Source organism: Falco rusticolus, chromosome 3 (genome assembly GCF_015220075.1).
Source record: "Falco rusticolus isolate bFalRus1 chromosome 3, bFalRus1.pri, whole genome shotgun sequence".
NCBI lineage: Eukaryota > Metazoa > Chordata > Aves > Falconiformes > Falconidae > Falco > Falco rusticolus.
This window is the reverse complement of record NC_051189.1, coordinates 55,437,436-55,456,855: the sequence shown is the minus strand read 5'-3', so window position 1 is coordinate 55,456,855 and position 19,420 is coordinate 55,437,436. Positions and strand designations below refer to the sequence as shown.

The following is a 19,420-nucleotide window of genomic DNA, read 5'->3' as shown; positions in this document are numbered from 1 at the left end:
GCAGGGGGGACGCGCCCGCCCGCCGCCGCCAACCGCCGCCGCCGCCCCGCCCCCGGGCACCGCCTCCCCCCGGCGGCGGGGCGGGACCGCGCCTCACGCCACGGCCGGGCCGCGCCTCGCCTCAGGGGGCGGCGGGGGCGCTGCGGGCGCGGGGGGGGGGGCCCGGGCGGGTGTCGGTGCTGGAGCGGAGCTGCGCCTTTGCGGAAGGGAGGCTCCCGCCTGGGCTGCGCCGGCAGCCGAGCAGCGGCTTTGGACGGGCGCGGAAAAGTTCATCAGCGTGTTAATTTTGCTTCAGAGTTACTAATTGAAAAGTTCATCAGCGTGTTAATTTTGCTTCAGAGTTACTAATTGCTGATTTCCACGCGTTGGGCTCCGATCCCGCGCGCTGTGGCCGTGCAGCTGCCATGCACGCCGGCTCCCCAGCGCGGCACGTCGGGCTGCCCCCGGGCCCCGCCGGCGCGGCCGCTGCCTCGGGCGGGCGTCAGGTGGCCGGGCCGCTGTGGCGGCCAGCAGGTTCGGGAGCGCTGGTTGCAGTCCGCCGCTCTGTTTGGGGTCTGTTTGTGTGGAATCTGTTCGGGATCAGTTTGGGATCCGGTGGGGAGGAAGCGTAGCACAAGCTGGGTGCGCCGCAGCCTCCCTGTGGTTTCGCCGCCGCTTTATCGCCTTCACGGCCCGGTACCTGACAGCGCGCTGCTGGTATGAAGTATGTAATTTAGCTGATACTGCCGTCTGCTGAGAAAAATGCAGGCTAGTCTTGGTGTCACAGCTTCAGGGGCTAACACGTTGGCCCGGGATCTCTAGAGGGTCGCGTAGTCCGACTTTCTGCTGAAATCGGAATCCGGGTAGACCAGGTGGCTCAGGGTTCTTGCACTGAAGCTCTTCAGAGATGGAGTTTACACAGCCTCTTTGAACAAACCGTTCCACTCTTTGACCGCACTTACAGTAAAATTTTTTGCCTGTATCTAAAGAGATTTTCCCATGTTCCGGCTTGAGCCTGTCGCCTCCCCTGCTGCCGTGGTGGCCGCCTGAGAAGCGTGTGGCTCCCCCTTCTCTGCATCCTCCTGTGTGGTAGCTGCGGGGAGCGGGAAGATGCCCCAGGAGCCAGCTTTCAGCTTAGGGCTGAGCAAACACAGCTCATGTACTCCAGCAGCCCCAGCCATCGTGGTAACAGTAAACTGGACTTGCTCCTGTATGTCGGTGTCTTTTTCTTTTTTTCTTTTTTTTTTATTCTGGGGATCCCCCACCTGGGCACAGCACTCCAAGTCCCAAAGACAGGGGAATGACCCCCAGCCCTTGGCCTGCTGGGTTACCCCCTCGCTGATACAGCCCGTTGACTCATGTTCAGCATCTTGCCCTACCCAGCCACCCCGTTCTTTTCTGCCAAACTGCTTTCCATTCAGTCACTGCCTAGCTTGTACTTTTCATGGGATTATTCCATCCCAGGTGCAGGACTGTCATTTGGCAAGTGCTAAACAAAGGTAGAGTACCTGAAGTTATATTGTGTTTTAATGTTCATGTCATAAATAAATAACTTATGCGGCACTATGCAGCATGATCCTAAAAACAGGGAACCGAGTTGCCACATTTTCTAGACACTCCACGTAAGCAGAGAATGCATGCAGTGGGCATAGCTCGCATAGCTACATGTTAAAAAAATGCAAGAACCTTGTTTCAGTGCGTGCGAAAAAGGTGAAAGATAGCAAAACTGACTGAAGAGAAATGGCATTTTCTTCCTGAATGAAGTACATGAAGAAGGAGTGATTTAAGAATCAGGGCTGAAGAACCAATTTATAATCTTGCAGCGACAAATTCTGCCATAAACTAATTAAGTCCATAACCTCACACTTTACCACCTACAGTATGAACAGAGAGAAGAGGTGGTATTTTAGGATTTATCTGAATCTCTATTGAATATCTGTATTTAGATGGCTATCGAAAGTCACACTGTTATTCCAGTGCAGTCCCCCAGAGAGTGCTGCCTGTTTGCACTCACAAGCTAAAGTGGAGTGGTATAGGTGTGAAGACTAACAAACACTAATCAGACCAACCCTATCTTTGGTCATAGAGACTTCTGAAATCTCGTTAATGGCAGGTGTGGAAACTCAAAACACGTATCTGTTTTTATGTTGCCTCTGTACACTGGTAGCCAGCAGACCAGAGCAGGGTAATCCTTCAGTTCTGCTTCAGCCTTTGGTCTTCGTCGTGGCTGCATGCCTTATTGAGGGGGTGGGGATGCAGAGCCGTCTCTAGCAGCTCCTGGGAATTTAAGTGTAGTTGCATGAGCGTTATTGATGATAAAGTTGGCACCGTTGACTATGTCATCTTGAAGTTCTCTCTTTCCTTCTGGGTAGGGAAAAAGTAGCCCTGAAGAGTTAACCCAGATCGATGCTGCCAATAGCTCGTTGCCTTGTCTGTGTTACACATGGCCCAAAAGAGACCACCCCCACTCCCAACTGCTCTTATTGAAGGACATTTATCCAGTTATGTCTTATAAGGTTCTCTTTTAAACCCAGGATTATGCACAACTGTTAGGGACCACCTGCTTGGAAGGCTAATGGGGAATACTTATGGCAGTTCTCAGCAGCATATTCAAAACTGAATTTTGCTGCCCGAGAGACCAATATTAATTCATCATGTAGGGTGTTGCTTGGTGCCTCCATCACACCAAACAAGTCCTTTAATTGTCCATTAGGATCAAATCAGCTTGCTCCCTCACCGGCTACCCTGAATGGTGTAAAGGTGCCTATCAGGAAATGGGTGAAATAGCTGCCTGCTATGTTCTGTTCTATGTCTTTGATGGAAAGCTCTGAGCATTGTCTTCAGAGGTGTAGGCCTTACTGTGTATCCATCGCTTTACTCAATGCTGAAATGAAACCTGTGTTGCCACTTCTAGAAACTCAGGCACCTAGTGGTAATGACCTGGAAATTTTTAGGTGGCAATCTGTCTGAAGAATTACTTCTACATACAAATGGAAACACAGTATGCGATTGCTTTGCAGAAAAATCAGTTAAAATGTCCATTGCTCTTTATTCTCCATAATTTATTATGAGCCTGTATTATTTCTATTGCGATAGCGCTCAGAGGCACTTGCAAGAAGTGGGAGCTACGTTAAGCAATGCCCTGCACCAGCACATGGGAAAGCGGGACATTCTCTGTGGATGTCTTGCAATCTGTGAAGACAAGCTGCAACAGGTGGGTGAGAAGTTTCATCCAGTTTCTCACACTTTTTTTTTTTTTTTTTTCAGTAGAGCCTGTCCAAACCACTATAGCTTGCTCCAAGACTGTTTTTCCAGCTAAACCGGAATAATACTTGTACCAAACAAAGCTGGTGTTTCCTATTTGGTGTTGTAAGCAAAACATATTCTTTTCATCAGCTCATTTGTCAGCCTTCCTCACCTGTGGAGGCCTGCTTGCCTTTTAATTATACACGCTCCAATGTACCTGTTACTTTGGTCAGATGTTCTTGGCTTCAGACTTCCCATGTGGGGTCAAATCAGGCAGAGGGGGCTGACAGCAATCTGCCTAATGCTGCCAGTACTCAAATAAACATGTAGTATGTCAGGTGATGCTGAATCAGGTCTTTTTATCTTTTCATCTTTGTATCTGCCCTAGTGTATTTTGATGGCTGCTTTACCAACCTGTGTCCCTATCTAACCTTAAAAGTCGTATAGTCACTCTTTAAGATCACATCCTTTCTGCATTTATTTTTGAAGTCATTGAAACTTGTTCATTTTTATTACAATTCCGTGATGTTTTTTATTGCCTAGCAGCAAAAGCTTGGGACTTGAATTCAAACAATTGAAAGTTTGTTCCAGTTTAGCTACAAACTTGCTGGACGATCTGGGCAGGTCCCAGCCTCTCCAGTGCAATTTCTTCTTCTGTAAAGTGGTGCCAGTTGCATGGCAAGATGTGGCCCAAGAGCTCCACACCCAGGTGTCAACCAGTGAACTGTTGAAGGAAAACACTATAGAAATGCAGCTTACTGTAGCAGTCTGGAGACAGGCTGCACTTGTTGCTGTGAGCAAAGAGGTGCAGTGTGTACCTGTGCCAGATACTGTACGTAAGCACTGATATGCTAACACATTCAAGGTCTGACCTATTAATGGCTGTGTACGGCTCCTGGTTTGCATTAACGTTGGTTGACTGAATCCCTGTGAGCACCATGCTGCCACTTGGTGAGTAACTCTGGGTTTGCTGTCGAATTGGAGAATATGAGCAGAACTGTCATAGGGTCCCTGACAGTACTACCAAAACCTGACTTGGCAGGAGGAACAGGAGGTAGGTTTACCAGCTGCAATTCACCTGAGGAACAGCCTGTTCATGGCTGAACTTGAAGACTTTTTGTCAGTTTTATAACAGTTTTCCCAAGTGAGTAGGGTCTGATGCAGTAATATGGCCAAGGGAGCACCTGCAGAAGCTGTTCTTGGGGTCTCCAGAAAGCGGAATAGTTTTTCTTCCCCTTCATGCAGTCCAGATAAGAAGACCACGAGGTTATGGTATCACTTTTCCAAGGGGATTACATGAGCCCATCCTCATATGCTGGATACAAAGTACATATGCATACATATATACATATATCCCACACAAGAAAATATCTGTGCAGTACATATAAAATTGCAGTCTGTTCCATGCCTGTGTGGTAGGTTAGTGTCATATTCCATCTGTGCATCCAAGCCAGCGAAACATCTGCCATAGCAAAGAGTTGCGTCCCTTATTCCTTCCTGACTTAGTTGTGTTCACCACTGGCACATCCCTGACTGCTCTGCTAATCTCTGCTGCCTGGCAAGGTGCAGCACTATGTAGCCCTTGTGCCAGCTGTGAATGAACTGACTTGACATTAAAAGCTGGACATTAAAGCGTTAGTCCATTTTAAATGCCTTGTCAACATTGTGAGAGCAAAATGGATTATTCAGAGACGACTTAGGTATGTGCCTCAGATTTCGATTTGCTGTTCAGCTACAGCCACAGTTGCTAGGCATATGGTCTTGTTATTGATCCCATGAGAGCCAGCATCTCTTTAAATCACTGTGGAGATAAAGCAAAAGTTGCATTGATTCATATATTTTAAAATTAAGGAGGCTATTATGATCATATAATGTTGGTTCCTGCATATTGTAAAATTTCATCCAGTAATTCCTGCATCAAACACAAAATGTTTCAGGTGAAACACATCTTGCAGACTGAAAAGTAATTTATTTTTTTTCCAAAACTCAAATGATGAAGGAATCATCTCAGCAATTTGTTTCAGTAGATAATTATCCTTACTCTTGAAAATCCACAGCTTGAAGTTTGAATTTGTCTTGTTTCCAGCACCTTGACATTCTTTTGTTACGCTTTCATGTGCAAAATTAAGGAGCCTTCCACTACCAGAAATTATCCTTTGTAGTGATTTAGGCCATGAACAAGTCACAGCACTTTCTCTTGATATTCTCTGAATAGATGGAGATGTATTACTGAGTTGTGGCTGTAGGAATTTTTGACAATGACTGAAAATGTAGCTCATCACAATAGAAAATTGTAGGAATAAGGCAAAAAGTGTGGGACATCAAACACAAGATCAAAAATACAATTTTCAGTGTAGACTCTTTCCCCCATTATGACGCATAATCCACTGCATACCATAATAAGCATATCAGCAGGGTGTTGACTTTTTTTTAACTGAAGTAGGTCAGATCAGTGTAAAGATCAGTTTTACATTTAGGAATATAACAAACCAAGACATGTTTGACTAACTGAATAAAAGTATAGTCTTATTCCTTTGGTTCCTAAGTTGCTTTTTATAATCTTCCCTTCAGATCTGACCTAATGGATGTTAATGTCAAGGGGAATCTCTCAGTGATGTCTGTATCTTTGAAACAAACCTTGTTATGTCATGCTAAATTACATTTTCCTGTTCCTCAAGCCTGTGCATTGGCTTTATTTGTTTTGTGAATGTTACCTCATCTGTAAAGACCTGGAAAATAATAAAAGTATAACCAATCAAGCGGAATAGAGCAAAGTTATCTTTACATAAATAGGAAATTAATTATGGTATTCTACAAAGAGAAAGAGTAGACTGCACAAAAGGAAAGAAATATTGAAGTATGCAGAAAAGATAATCTGAGTAGTATATTAATTTTTATTGAAATGATAGTATGGGAAAAGGTGTTTTAGCAAAGCAACATTCCTGTTGCAGAATATTAGTCTTACACAGAGTTACATAAATTCATATAAGTGTTATCAAATGCATAAAAGGGCAGGTCAAAAGAAACTGTGGAATTCAGAAAATTATGAAACTATCATATTTCCAAGGACCAAATGCAGAGCCACTGTGAGAAGGCACAACTCCATTTAGTCCTGTGTGTGTAATACAATATTCTGTTGCTGGAAAAAAGAGCTTTGTGTATAATCTTTGGACTCATAGCAAACGTTAGCATTTTAACACTGCTGACTCAAGGGTTCCAGACAAAGGCAGTATTTTTATGTCTGTTCAGTGTTCATATTAAGTGAAGTACAAATGGGCCGGGATTTGTGCTACCTCATTCTCTGTACAATTCTGAAATTTCTGAGACAACATGAAATTTGGTTTACTTATGCATTTCCCAATAGTCACCATAACTGTCTGAAATAAAAGCATGAATTTTCTTGCAGTTAGGCTCTGACTCTGAGGCAAATCACCATCGTTGTTAAAGTGCATTAAATATGACTTGCAGCTGTTTTGATCTGGTGCTCTCGTCCTTTCAGCTGTTTCAAACTAAACAAACGTGCATGGGTCATTAGTGAGATGGTTTTGCTCCAAGTGAAGAACAGCATGTGCAAGTCAGGAGGTACAACATTGCCTTTTGTATCACTACTAAATAGATGTTCCTGCACGCTGCACTGCAGCGATCAGCTTAAATGAAGAGCTCTGTATATTTGGGACCTCTGAGGCTATGATGCTGCCATATCACTTATGGGATGCCACTTCTCTCTGCACCCCACAGGCCTCTCCTTGTGTTCATCCCCATCACACAATGGCTTGATACTAGTGAAAGAAAAATGCTGTATACTTTTCCTTGACTCATTAGTGTAGCCTGTTCTTGGTTGCACATCCTTTGTACTCACTTGCAGCTGAGGGGAAGTCACCAGGCTATAGCACCTGAATAAATCCCAGGTGGAGAGGACAGCAAGCTGGGCCCCTGGATTGGCATGTGCAGAGAGGCAAGCCTAAAAGCAGCGTGCTAGTGGAGCTGCTCTTTTGAGGGGTGCAAGATGGATATATACACATATATGGCACTTTTAGGGGAAAAGAAACCCCAAAACCCAGTTTGGCCTGTTATCTTGTCCCAGTTCTATTTCACATCATTATATGATACCTACCTTCATCTTGTAGTCTGCGAAATGGATTTGGTGCCCCTTAATTTCTAATCTAAATTTACTCTTGTCTATTGACATGAGCTGATGAACAGCTGCTTCATTTCACTGGTGTGTGAATGAAATAATCTATTTCTCTGCCTCCTCCAGCAATGTACCTTAGAACTTACAAAGGTAATGGTGTCTGCAGAGCACTTTGAAAGCCTTACACAAAAGGCACGACAACTATGCAAAGAACTACTGTCAATATTAGTGAATCACTTCAGCCAGGAAAGGAAAGCAAGTTTCCGTTTTAGAACAACAAACCATAGATTATTTACTGAGCACTTTAAAGATAACAGCAGCTACCTAAATATTGAGCGTTAATAAGGTTCCTTTGTGGAAAGTTAAATTCATGGTAGAGAAATGGTATTGCAATCTTCAAGTCCACCTACAGGCAGAATAAGCACCTTTTAGTTACAGGGAACCCAAAGCTAAGACCAAACCCAGCCCTCTCCCCAAAGGCTCTGAGGTGAAAGATGTGCTCCCAATGGGAAGGTTTCCATGCCTAGAAATCCTGTGTTGGCCTTTGCTGAAGCTAGATTCAACTTCAGTCTGAATGGGGCAGAGAAAGACTTTGCTGCCAGTTCTCCACCATGGAGCCCCCACCTCCAGCCTGTGTGCTGTATCAGCCTGTACTAATGAGAGCAAGGAGGGAGCTACAAGCCTCTCCCTTCGACCTGTGCTAGCCTCACATCTCAAATTTTGTTCAGAAATAAGAAAAGCCAGTTATAGCCCAATATGCTCTGTAAGGGACACAGCATCCCAGGTGTTCTTCGCTTGTTGCATGAGAGCCCCAGCTACGGTGGCCAGTCATGGAGGCAGCTGGACACAAGACTTGGAAATTCCTGCTCTAAATGGTGGGGAGCAGATATACATCTTGCCATGGACAGGCATAGTTTAAGCAGCAGCTCTTTGCTGAGTAGCTGCCCCTTTGGGGTGAGACCACTCACAAGAAAATACACCTGACAGAAAGGAAAGCCCACCTGCAGATACACAACACCTGCATGTTTTTGTCTCAGCTTGCTTTACTTCTGCTGTCACAGGACCACTGCTGGCTTGCTCTGCTATCAGGGAAATATAGGAGACCCTCATCAACAGTGGATGCTTCTGCATTTTTTAGGAAGATTGCTTGATGTTTACAGCCTGTCTGATATAAAGCGTATTTATGGCTCACCCAGCATGACTACTGAAGATCCTCTAGTGTTTATCCTCCTTCTTTACAACCGTGAAAGTTTTTTTCATCTTAAGAGTGTGGTGGTTCCCAGCTGTTGATCTGAAGAAACTTGAGGGAAAAACGATTAATATTGAGGCCAGGTTGCCTAGAGTCCCTCTAGCATTCTCCAAAACAGTATGTTCATCCTCAACCCACTGGGGACTCCAAACAAACCTATCCTCTCCAGAGTTGCTTGTTAAAGAAGTTACGAGTCCAGTCCCATGCAATGCTGTGAAACATAAGTTCCCAATAAAGCTCTTGAGATTTCTGCACGTTCAGTATTTTTCAGTCTTTTGCAGAACTTAACCCTGGATACAATCATCCACTAAGCATCTTGCATAATTATTTGGTTCTGTAGCAGTTTGTCTGCAAGTTTCTGTTAGGCACAATATTATTTTAATTTAAAAATATAGCAGCATGAATTACCTAAACAAATAGATTTTTCTGGTGCCTCCTTATATTGTTGGAAAACTTAAAGCTTTCCTTTCTAATGCTGACTAGAAATTGAATAGCAATGCCAGCTTGCAAGCAAAGGTACACTCACTTCTGTTCTCTTCATCAGAACCCTGACTTACTACCTAACTTACTCACAAAAAGAATAATTTTATGATTTGGTAATATATATGGCTAATTTGCACTAAGTAAACGACATTCATTTGTGCTAGCTCACTAAGAGATTTTTTTTAAACTCACCGAAGCAAAAGTGCAACATTTCAGTTGAATCCTAGACTGACATTTCTTAAGCAGGTAATATTTTATTTCCTTATGATCTTCTCTGTCTTCAACTTCTAAAGCAATTTTTCAGTAATTTGCCAAGGTTTGAAGACGGGTGAAGTGCCTGGATTCATGTACTGAACTAACTTTATATGTTAACTCACTGGAAAACATTGTTTGATGTTTTTTTGTCTAACAGGACATAGTATATAGTGTTTATACTGCAAAAATTGCTGTGTTTTAATGGGGTGCCTTACAGCAACATGGTTAAAACATAGCTCTTCACCAATCATCTACAATTTGTACTGCCTTCCCCAGACAGGCACTAGTAGCATGTCTAAGCATCTCAACCACAACAAAGGCCAAAATTGTTGTTGAGAGTTCATTTTCCATGCCTGCATTAATTGGTGGACCTGTTGGAGTATAGCTACGTGTAACCCTCTCACCAGCTGTTGAAACACCTGTACATTGAACACTTCTCCATTAACTCCTGTCACAGACCTGGAGAACAAGTGCATTGCATAGTAGCTGTGGGTACCTATCCACAGTGTCACACGTATGCGTATGCAGAACATACATATACCACTTGTACAGCATCCTTGCTGTTGTGCCTGACAGCTAACTTTCTATTGTACTTGTGCCAGTGAATGATATGCCCTGGTTGGTTTGCTCAGTAACCAGTCCTCCCCTATCCACAAAAATGCAGGTATGTAGACTGTAGGGTTGGGGATGGATTCCCATAGCACTGCATACACATTGCAAAATGTTATCAACTGTGTTTCTGTGGCTGAACGGATTGACAGATCAAGATGCTACAACTGACAAGGACATCTTGCTTATTGTTTGGTTGTAGCTTTTGGCATAATTTTTAACACTCCGGATCATTTTTATGGAGCTTCATGCAGTAGCCAAAACATTACCAAAGCCCTGGGCTGGCAGGAGGACTTTTCCTGTTGGATGTTGCAGGTGAGATCTCACTTCTAGCCCCACGTGGCACCTGGAGGTAGAGAGGAATGGTCTGAGCTAGCAGTGTCAGCAAAGGGAGGGCAGTGGCACCATGGGGCTGCTCCAGGACCAACTGCATCCAAACAGCTGTGAGATCTGGGCGTCCTTTTGGCACAAGGGCTGAGTGCTCCCAACCCACACATGCGCCCTGAGGTACCCGTCACAGGTGTGCAGCCACGCCAGTATGGGGACACGTGTCTGAAACGGCAGGACCACTTGCACATGTGGGGATGTGTACACTGCAGGCATGGAGGAGCAGACATCGGTGCTGGCCTGGAGCACAGGCAGAGCTGCAGCGCAAACGCAGCTCCCAGGCCAAACCCTGCTCTCAGTCCTGTGTTCAGTGATGCCAGGCAGAGGCCCCAGCCCATGGGAGGACCTTGTGCATTCAGGGAGCGTGTGCTGGAGAGGATAATCAGTTCTACAAACTGTTCCAACAAGACCTTCTTGGGCAACCTAGGTTAACTGTCATGCTACTGTGGTCAGGGTGCTTCTCTGTCAAATGGCATTTGCTACAGGGCTGCATTAGCTTTTTCTTTGCTTTTCCTTTGTGCGAAGCAGGCGGAGGATGCGTTCATTTTTTGTTAGTTCTGCTGGCAGTTCATTTGCCTGGAACAAAAAAACCTGAAGGTTAGCAGAAATGAATTATTATTTCCAAAATATGGTTTAAAAGCATTAAAATCTAAAGAAGATTGTACTGGGCATTATAATGATGTGTTTTTTCCAGTGTTGTCTCCACCACTGCTGGAGGTATCTTAGAAATCACCTTTCAGTGTGCAAGTCTCACTTAAGTCTTCAAAATAATCTCAGCCTGGGGTTTGAATGGACAGTTTATCCTGTGATGACTGTTCAGGCTAGATGGTATCTCTTGGGCTCCCTATACTTCTACCCCAGAAGTAATACAGAGCATAGCTGCTGATTTTTTGGGGGAGATGAGGCAGGTTTTTAAGTACTGAAGTCCATAAAAATCCAAGGAAAGACTTCAATTGCTGTGAAATAGTCAGCGCTGTTCTGTAGGATTCATAATAAAACATCAGAGTTTGGTCTTCTGTATGTTTTGAATATAATTTTGGTAACATGAATATATTTATAATGAAGCTCCTTCTGAAAATTGGTAATTCTGTCCTGCAAATGTACTCTGTTGTGCCAAATTGCATGTTATTAAAAAAAAAACAACACAGTAGAAGAGGTTACAGCCACAGGCTTTCTGATACTGCACACCCTTCTGCTGCAAATCACTATCAGTAGCAGAAAAATCTCGCACGTTGCCGTCGACAACAATCAAAACAAAATGCCTGTTAACACGAACCACTGTGTAAGAGGCTTTATCTCTGCTGCCATCAAGTGGAATGACACAGAAATAACAGGCACAGGTTTCACATTAAATGACGAAAACTTTTAGAAGGGATGTGCTGGATTACTTGTATTATAAACTTCCATTCACGCAGTCATAAACCAGAAGTAAATACCAGACCACCCATTCACCAGACCAAACCCAGCTAGACATCAAATACTAGTGGCAAGTAGTTTATAAACACAAGCCAGTGGAAGACATTTTCATGGAAATTATCGAACATGTAATGTTATAACACTTTATAGAGTAATACCACGACAAGTTTTCTGCAGAAAAGTTGCTGGTATAAAAGAGTATTCAACTATTTCAAGAAACTAACAGATTTACTGTAAGATAGGGAGAAGATGCATGTAACATGGGATATTTTTTTGCCTTACCAATGTGCTGAATTCTAACCAAGTTTTCTTATCAAAGGCACCCCCACACACATTTCTCTTGCTGCAAAAATATCCTCCTTACACATCTGTATGGAGATATGAATATAATTTATGGCTTATCAAAACAGCAACAAGATCACCCTTTCCCCAAAATGCAACCTAGCTAGCCCATTGCTAGGTACAGTTAACTGTGGTGCTCGGGTGTGAGTGCATGGTTTGGTTATCCTCAGACTGGTGTAACTTCACAGGAACCAGCATCACCAGTGGCACTGCCAAGCATCCTTATAGATGCTTGTATATGGAAATGAGTAGACCAAACAGTGGTGCTTCTGGAAAGGATCAAGAGACAACCATGGACCAGCACAGAAACGTGGGCTGCCACCACCTCTGTGGCACAAATGGTTCCACCGCTCGGTGCTCCCCACCTGCTCCTTGCCCGGGATTCCGTGCCAGGGCATACCTTGTTCCTCAGGCATGGGTCCGCTCCTGCTTCGAGGAGCAGTGCCACTGTCCTCGCATTGCCGCTCAGGACAGCCGCATGGAGAGCAGAGGTCCCATTCTAGAAAATACCAATGGAGATGTTTGTACTGTGCATGGGAAGAAGGCAAAAGGCAGTGAAACACAAATGTTTGCAAAGAACAAAACTATGAACAAGAAAGAAGTAACACAGAAGAGATTAGGTCATCAAAGGTATAGGGTCTGATTTAGACAGGGTGCTGGCAGGCTAGTGGGCTATGAAGGAGATGATTTTAAATGCTTTAATAAAAATTAGAGTCAAGTTCACTTTACCACAGCAATATTTCCTTTTAAAAAATACCCTTGTCAATAGATCAGAGGTAAAATGAACACAGCACTTGCTTCTGCCTGGCAAAACCAGCCATTAGGAAGTGAAACAGAAGTGCAAGCAGTAATGAACCATCTGTGCATTTTATCTTCTTTCTCTGATGATTAATGGTCTCAGTGTCAGACAGCTGAATAGTGATTTTTTATGGCTGGCCTTTTGCTTGTGGCTGCAAACTGACAGTTCAAATAAGTGTGGAAGCTATTTCATGGAATTAACAACGAAGTTAATGCCACCTGGATTTTCACGTACATCAAAATTGCCAAGTAGTTGCATGCACAGAGGCTATCAAAGAATGTGATTTATAGGCACATAAAATTAGATGAGCTATTAAAAAGCAGCTTCCAAATATCTATTATTTTTCAATTAACTTTTTGAATTCAGGGGAAAACAACATCAAGTAGATAATCTGCTCACAAAAGATCTCTTAGGATACTATTTTGCTGACTAAATGTAATAGAGGGCAGGTTATAATGCTAAAAACGGCACTGTCGAGGGCAATCCATTTACAGTAGAAATAAAATCAGATGACGAAAAGCAGGATGATTCCTTCTATGACACAATGGGCTTCCTCATTCCAAATATCAAATTCACAATTTTGTTTAGAAAGATTAATTTGTGTGTGGCATTAAAGGCTAAATAAGATAATTTCATATTTCTCTTGACTTTTTTGGGCTCAAGCTCCTTATTGTCTTGCACTAGCACAGTCATAAGTGTCAGGTCTTTCATCAGACCCTTTGCCTTCTTGTGTTTCTGCCTAAAAATCTGTGTTACACTACTAACCTTCAGCAGGCCAAGTGTGGGAGAGAATTTCAGCAACTCTTCTATCACATTGTTGTACCCTTTAATGGCAGCCTTCAGTAAAGCAGTGGTACCATCCTTTAAAAGAGAGAGGAAGGTCAGTTCAGTTGCTACCAACAGTTTATCTGCATTCCCCTTGGCTGGAGGGCAATGCCAGCTCTTCCCCACACCTCTGAGAGGAGAGTCCTCTCTGCTCATCATCTTTGAGGAAGCACCTCCAGAGCATATGCTGCCGGTTTTGGGGCACCTGGAGGATCGTTTCTCCAGCAGGTGAGAACGTCAGGGTAAAATGAACTAGTTACACCATATATCATCTTTGTCTCTCATTTATACAGACATTTCCATTCCCTTGTTCCAGAAGTTCCCTCCTGAAAACTGGCCCAGACACAATGGCAAAAAGGGACCCAGTGTGGGACTTCAGAGCCTGGCAAACAGGACAGACTCCAGGGACACCAGGCCTCCATTCAGGCAGACTTGCGGCCTCAGGGAAAGCTAGGCGGCATTCAGCTGCAGACAGAGAGCAGGAAGAAGCACTACTCACGTCCCGCGCGGCGTCTCGCTCAGCTCCCCGGAGCAGCATTACTCGCACCACTTCACTGTGACCCATCTGCGATGCAATCCACAAGGGAGCCGTCCCATCCTGCAAGCAAAATAAGACTGCTAATGGTTTCACTTGGAGACCCTGTGCTCCCTGGTATCTTACTGCCCAAGTCTGCCTACTGGAATGGACATACTTCAATTCCTTTTTAAATTTTTTTTTGTAATTGAATCCTGCATCACAGACATATGCAGAATTGCTTCCAAAAGCACATGGGAGCTCAGTGTATCAAGTCAGAACTGCTCCGGTTGTGGAGTAGAGGCACCCTTGGCTGCTTTGTTGGCCAAACCCAGCACATGTGCGTGGCTGTGTGGATAGTTGAAGCCCTTTGGCTTACCAGCTGTGCCTGAATTACATGGGGAACTTTGAAATATAAAGGCCAAAGTTATCCTGTGTGCTTTGAACTCTAGGTGACTAGATGTGACAGAAGATACAGGCAAATCTCAGCATGCATGGGGAGTTTCTGCAGCTGGGTCCCTGTACATATGGAGTGGAAGTTGTCTATGAAAGCTAAGTAGCAACGCAAGATGCTCATCAGCTTTCAATATTAAGTAACATTATCCGCCCTCAGGGAATCTGGTAAAAATGTCCTGCCTTCCAGTGATGGTGAGTATTTCACAAATTTTATCTCCAAGAACTCCAATAGAAAACAAGGTAATTAACAAGGACTCCAGCATGGAACAATCTGGTTTGGAAAAATTGTCCTATGCAATCATTATTTGAGCAGAAAACCTCAGAAAATAAAATGCATATTCAGAATAAAGTAAACTTTGTGATGGATTTCCATCTCAAAGGCAAAGGTGAGTTAAAGCACTAGAATAGTTTCTCCCCACGATTAGAATTTAGTTTTGTGTCTTTTCCTCCTTTTGCTTCTAAATGGCCTGATTCTCCAGACGACAGGAGGACTCCAGCGGTTTTGTGGTGCCAAACTGACTCTCGTGGGCCTTTAACAAAAGGCTCTGCCTGTACGGACTTTAACATAAAAGCGAGGCCTCACGTAGCAGGGTGCTGGCTTCTGCCTTCGGCGCTTGCCAGCTCCCCTCACCACCCTCAGCAGCCCGAAGACTTGGCAGGAAAAAGGAAGACAAAATATACTGGGGCTTTCAAAAGAGCCTTAATGAGAAGTTTCAGAAGAAAACAGCTTTTTACTTTAAATAAGACATTTACACTTTGATCAAAGAAGCAATCTCTCTCCTCAATGCCAGCTGAAGATTCATATGACTTGCTCATGCAAACCGAAAAACTGTTGTTGAACCAGTTCTCTGCTTTCTATGGGCTAGTGACTTAATCCTTTGGAAGAAACAGAAAAGTTATTTCCCCCTTTGATATAATATTCTGATCTTCCTTTTTTTTTCTGATACTGAGAAAGAGCAAATGCACATCCTGAGATCTTTAGTCTTCTCAAATGGTGAAGAACAGGATCTTTGCCCACTCTTGTATCATTTCTCTATAAATTAACCCATTGAAATTAGTGACTGACCTCATTCTAGTATATGTCCTGTTAAAACAATGAGTGTTCTTTGTGATTAAAAAATAACAAAGGCTTTCTTGTATATAGCATATGTGATGTTAGCGTCATGGCAAAAACTGTCCTGCTCCAATTTATAATGTTTTCCCTACCAGTAAGCTGACACTTCACATTTTTTCTAATCTCCCCCCACCAGAGGGCTCTAGAAAACAGCAATAGGGGCGCTGAAACAGCTGATAAAATTTGGAAAACATCTGAGAGCAGCCTACGCAATTTAATCTGCATGAAGAACCAATGCTGCACAAATCCACACTTCTATTTATGCAAGAAATGCAAGCGCAAGCACAGCCCACAGAATAGAACATCTTTCTTTCATGAAAAGGAGCAGAAGGAAATGCAAGTGTTAGGTAACATCACTGTTACCATTAACTCTTCTTAATAGTATTGCTGTTCGACATCATCCTCAGTATCTCAGTTACAGGCTAGATGCAAAAATACATTGTGGGAAAGAATGACTGCCTTGGAGGACTTAGCCTGAAGAGAAGAAAGATGATGAAGTGGATGGTGGGCTCACTTTGACTGTTGTCAGCTTCTCTCTCTGAAGCAAGCAGCATCCAACATGCAGCTTTATGCAAACGCAGGTAGTAGTTATGTGGAGTAGATGAGATTTCTGTCCATTTTCATGTTGGTATATAGTGCAAAAGAGGTATTACATTGTACTAAGAGGCCACATGAGAAGTCCTGTGTAAATAGATACTAGGGCTTGGAGATGAGTCAGGAAGAAAGTGAGAACAGAGAAAGACACAGTTCAAAAACTGCTTTCCTTTCCTTGTCCGTCTGCCCACTCAGCAGACTGCAGACCATTACATTCCTAGAACAATGTTAAATAGCCCATATGTTTTTAAGCTATGTTTATTTCCATATTCAATTACAAGATATTATATATGGACTACATCATCTTATATCCAGCAGCCAGCAGTTCCAAACATACTCTGACCAAAACTTCTGATGCTCTTTCTCTTACCCATTAACTAATGACTGCTTTGTAGCTTTGAATCTCAACATTTACTTGACTTGGAGTTTTAGAAAGGGCTAGACTAGGGTGAGAGGTGAAACACCCCTGGAATTCCCAGTAAGGGTTTCCAGGAACAGGAAGCCCCTACTCTCAGGCTACGCAGTCATCTCCTCCACTGTTCTGCCCATTAGTCTGCTCACCACCACTACACCAGCTGAATTCTAGCTAGGAGCAAATTGCTTGCTTGTCTGAAGTCTACACTCTTTATGGGTTTACGGGCTTATATATATACGTATAATTGCATATCATGTGTTAAGAAAAAAAGCATGAATTTTCAGAGTGTTTTGAATCTGCTTAGCCAGTCAGACTAAAGTCTGCTGGGACACAGGTTGCCAAAACAGTGTAAAAATAATCAGCAAGTAATCTTCTCGCTTAGCTTTTGAGTTGGAAAGGCAAAGAAACATCTCCCACACCAGGCTTCAGACACTGCCCCCAGCTCTGTCTAGACAAAAGGATGACAAAAGAATTCCTGCCTGGCTCCGCAATGTCAGAAAGAACAGCAGGTGGCTAAAATCCAAGAGAAATTACATTGCCAGGGAAGAAACTCTCCAGGAAGCTTCACTATTCAGTCTTGCAAGAACTGAGCTGAAGGGCCTTCACACGGACAGCTAGAACCATCTGAGATGCTCTACAGTGTCAGGAGCACTCCCGTGGAAATGGGAGATGGGACACAAGACAGAAGGTGAACTGGTACCCACTGCAGCAGCAGGAAGAGACATACAAGGCAGATGCACATGCCCAGACACATGAATTAAGCCCCCAAATTCACAAGATAGAAAGGAAAACATGGACACCATGAGGAAGGAGAAGCATGAACTCACACCTGGCACTCTGCAGCCCTGCAGTCAGTGTTATGTTACTTAGAAAAGTTTCCTACAGGAGTGAGAGCAGTGCAGTTTGTAACTGACAGCAAGAGTCATTTGGCATCGAAACTGCCCCATCTAGAGCTACATTCCTCATGACCAACATGCCACCTTCGAACAAAGTACAAATTTGTTTGTTAGTAGGAAAGAGACTGAAGTCCATCCAACCATTACTTTACTAATTAAACAGTAAAAATGTTCCATTTGTTAAGGAAATGTTTCAGATTACACTGCACCCAAATACAAATGCCACGGATTTATCCAGGCATAATCTTAGCAGGGATCGGAGGTACCCTGAAGCAAAGTAAGCCCATCCTGCCGGAGATGAAACAGAGCCAGAAGGAACATTCACAGTCAAGTCTTTGCCTCAACTAAGATTTTTAAATGCTTCATGAAACATTATGTTGTAGAAATTGGATTAGAGTGCTAAAAAAATATTGTCAGAAAGAATTAGCTGGTGCATTAGAATTGTGGTTAGCAGAATGCCGTTTTAATGGCAACATAAATCTAAATTTAGTTTAGATTAAAAAAGTTAAATCTAAGGCTCCCCAACTTTATTTTGACTGACTCAAAAGGCATTAAAACACACCTTGGTCTGTCCTACATTGATCTTCTAGCCTGCGTCAATTAACAGGTTGTAACATTTCTTAATTTTGATGTTGGGAGACAGTGTGGAGGCAGCCTAGGAGCAGCTAAAGCATCAGTCCAGTGAGCAGCTGTCAGCACAGCTCTGGTGATGGAGAGGTGGGGGGAAAGGCAGCAGGAAAATTACTTTAGTTTGGCCACATAAAATCCTAATACAGTTTCTTTACATTACAAGAGCAGCAAGGAGGCTACACAGACCTACAGATGCAGCAGAAGTCATATAGATCAATCTGTGCTGCCAGGCTATGATTTGTCAGGCTTTTAGTGTAGGTGAAAGGAAATACTGCAAATACGTGGCAAAGCTCATCACATGCCACGTTGTCCACTGTTATTAGAGCTTTCACATTAATTTGCTCTTGCCTGCTGATTTTTTACTCGGTGCAGTCGGTGATCACAGCCACCTGGCAGACATACATGACTGATTGCAAGGACAAGACCTTATCCCATCAATTTAAAATGTGCAGTGAAGACCCAGGACAGCTACCTTGCCTGCAGGGTTTCAGCAGGCCACAGAAGAGGCTCTCTTAAAGCAGGCAGATTCCTGGGAATCCCTGTCTCTAACCAGACATTTCTATGTGTTGGGAGTAAAGCTTGCTGTGCAACTCCCACATCTGGCCACTCAAAGCAGCTTCTAAACGTGCTGTTTAAGCACTGATTTTAGAGTCAAGAATCAGCTAAACAATTAAGGAATCCTTTCTTGGGAACCGAGAGAGCTTTTTTATACATCTCTGTGCACCGTGTATGCTTATGTACCCCATAGTTAGTTTAACACCTAGGAAGTCTCTTGCAGCCTTATCTAACACTATAAAGTGATGCAATGTGGATCTAGCCCTTAACCCCCTAGCAGGGACCTCTGAACCAGCCACAAATCTAGCTCACACATATCATTTAATGATCAAACAGCAGTCCCACTGCCTACAGAGGAGCTAATTTCATGCTTACAATTGCCGCTGGTAGTATGTGTTTGCAGGATCAGGCCCACTGAAGTGACTAGCTGTAAATGGGGACAGCAAGGCTTTCCACATCTATCAAGAACTTCCAGAGATGAAGGTAACAGCCAGGCTTGAGTTTCAGAGTGCACAGGGATAACA

At 43.6% G+C, this 19,420-nt stretch overlaps 1 protein-coding gene across 2 annotated transcripts in view; it reads right to left on the bottom strand.

The window, feature by feature from the left end:
* Positions 1-6,110: 6,110 nt before the first annotated feature.
* Positions 6,111-19,420, bottom strand: part of ANKRD29 (ankyrin repeat domain 29) — a 51,212-nt gene continuing 37,902 nt past the window's right edge. For both annotated transcript variants that reach the window (XM_037382031.1, XM_037382030.1), the window contains 4 exons: positions 14,222-14,320; positions 13,663-13,758; positions 12,499-12,597; positions 6,111-10,916 (listed from right to left, as the gene is read on the bottom strand). In XM_037382031.1, coding sequence (XP_037237928.1) covers positions 10,833-10,916; positions 12,499-12,597; positions 13,663-13,758; positions 14,222-14,320 — 378 coding nt within the window. In that variant the 3' untranslated portion in view covers positions 6,111-10,832. The remainder of the gene's footprint in view (positions 10,917-12,498; positions 12,598-13,662; positions 13,759-14,221; positions 14,321-19,420) is intronic.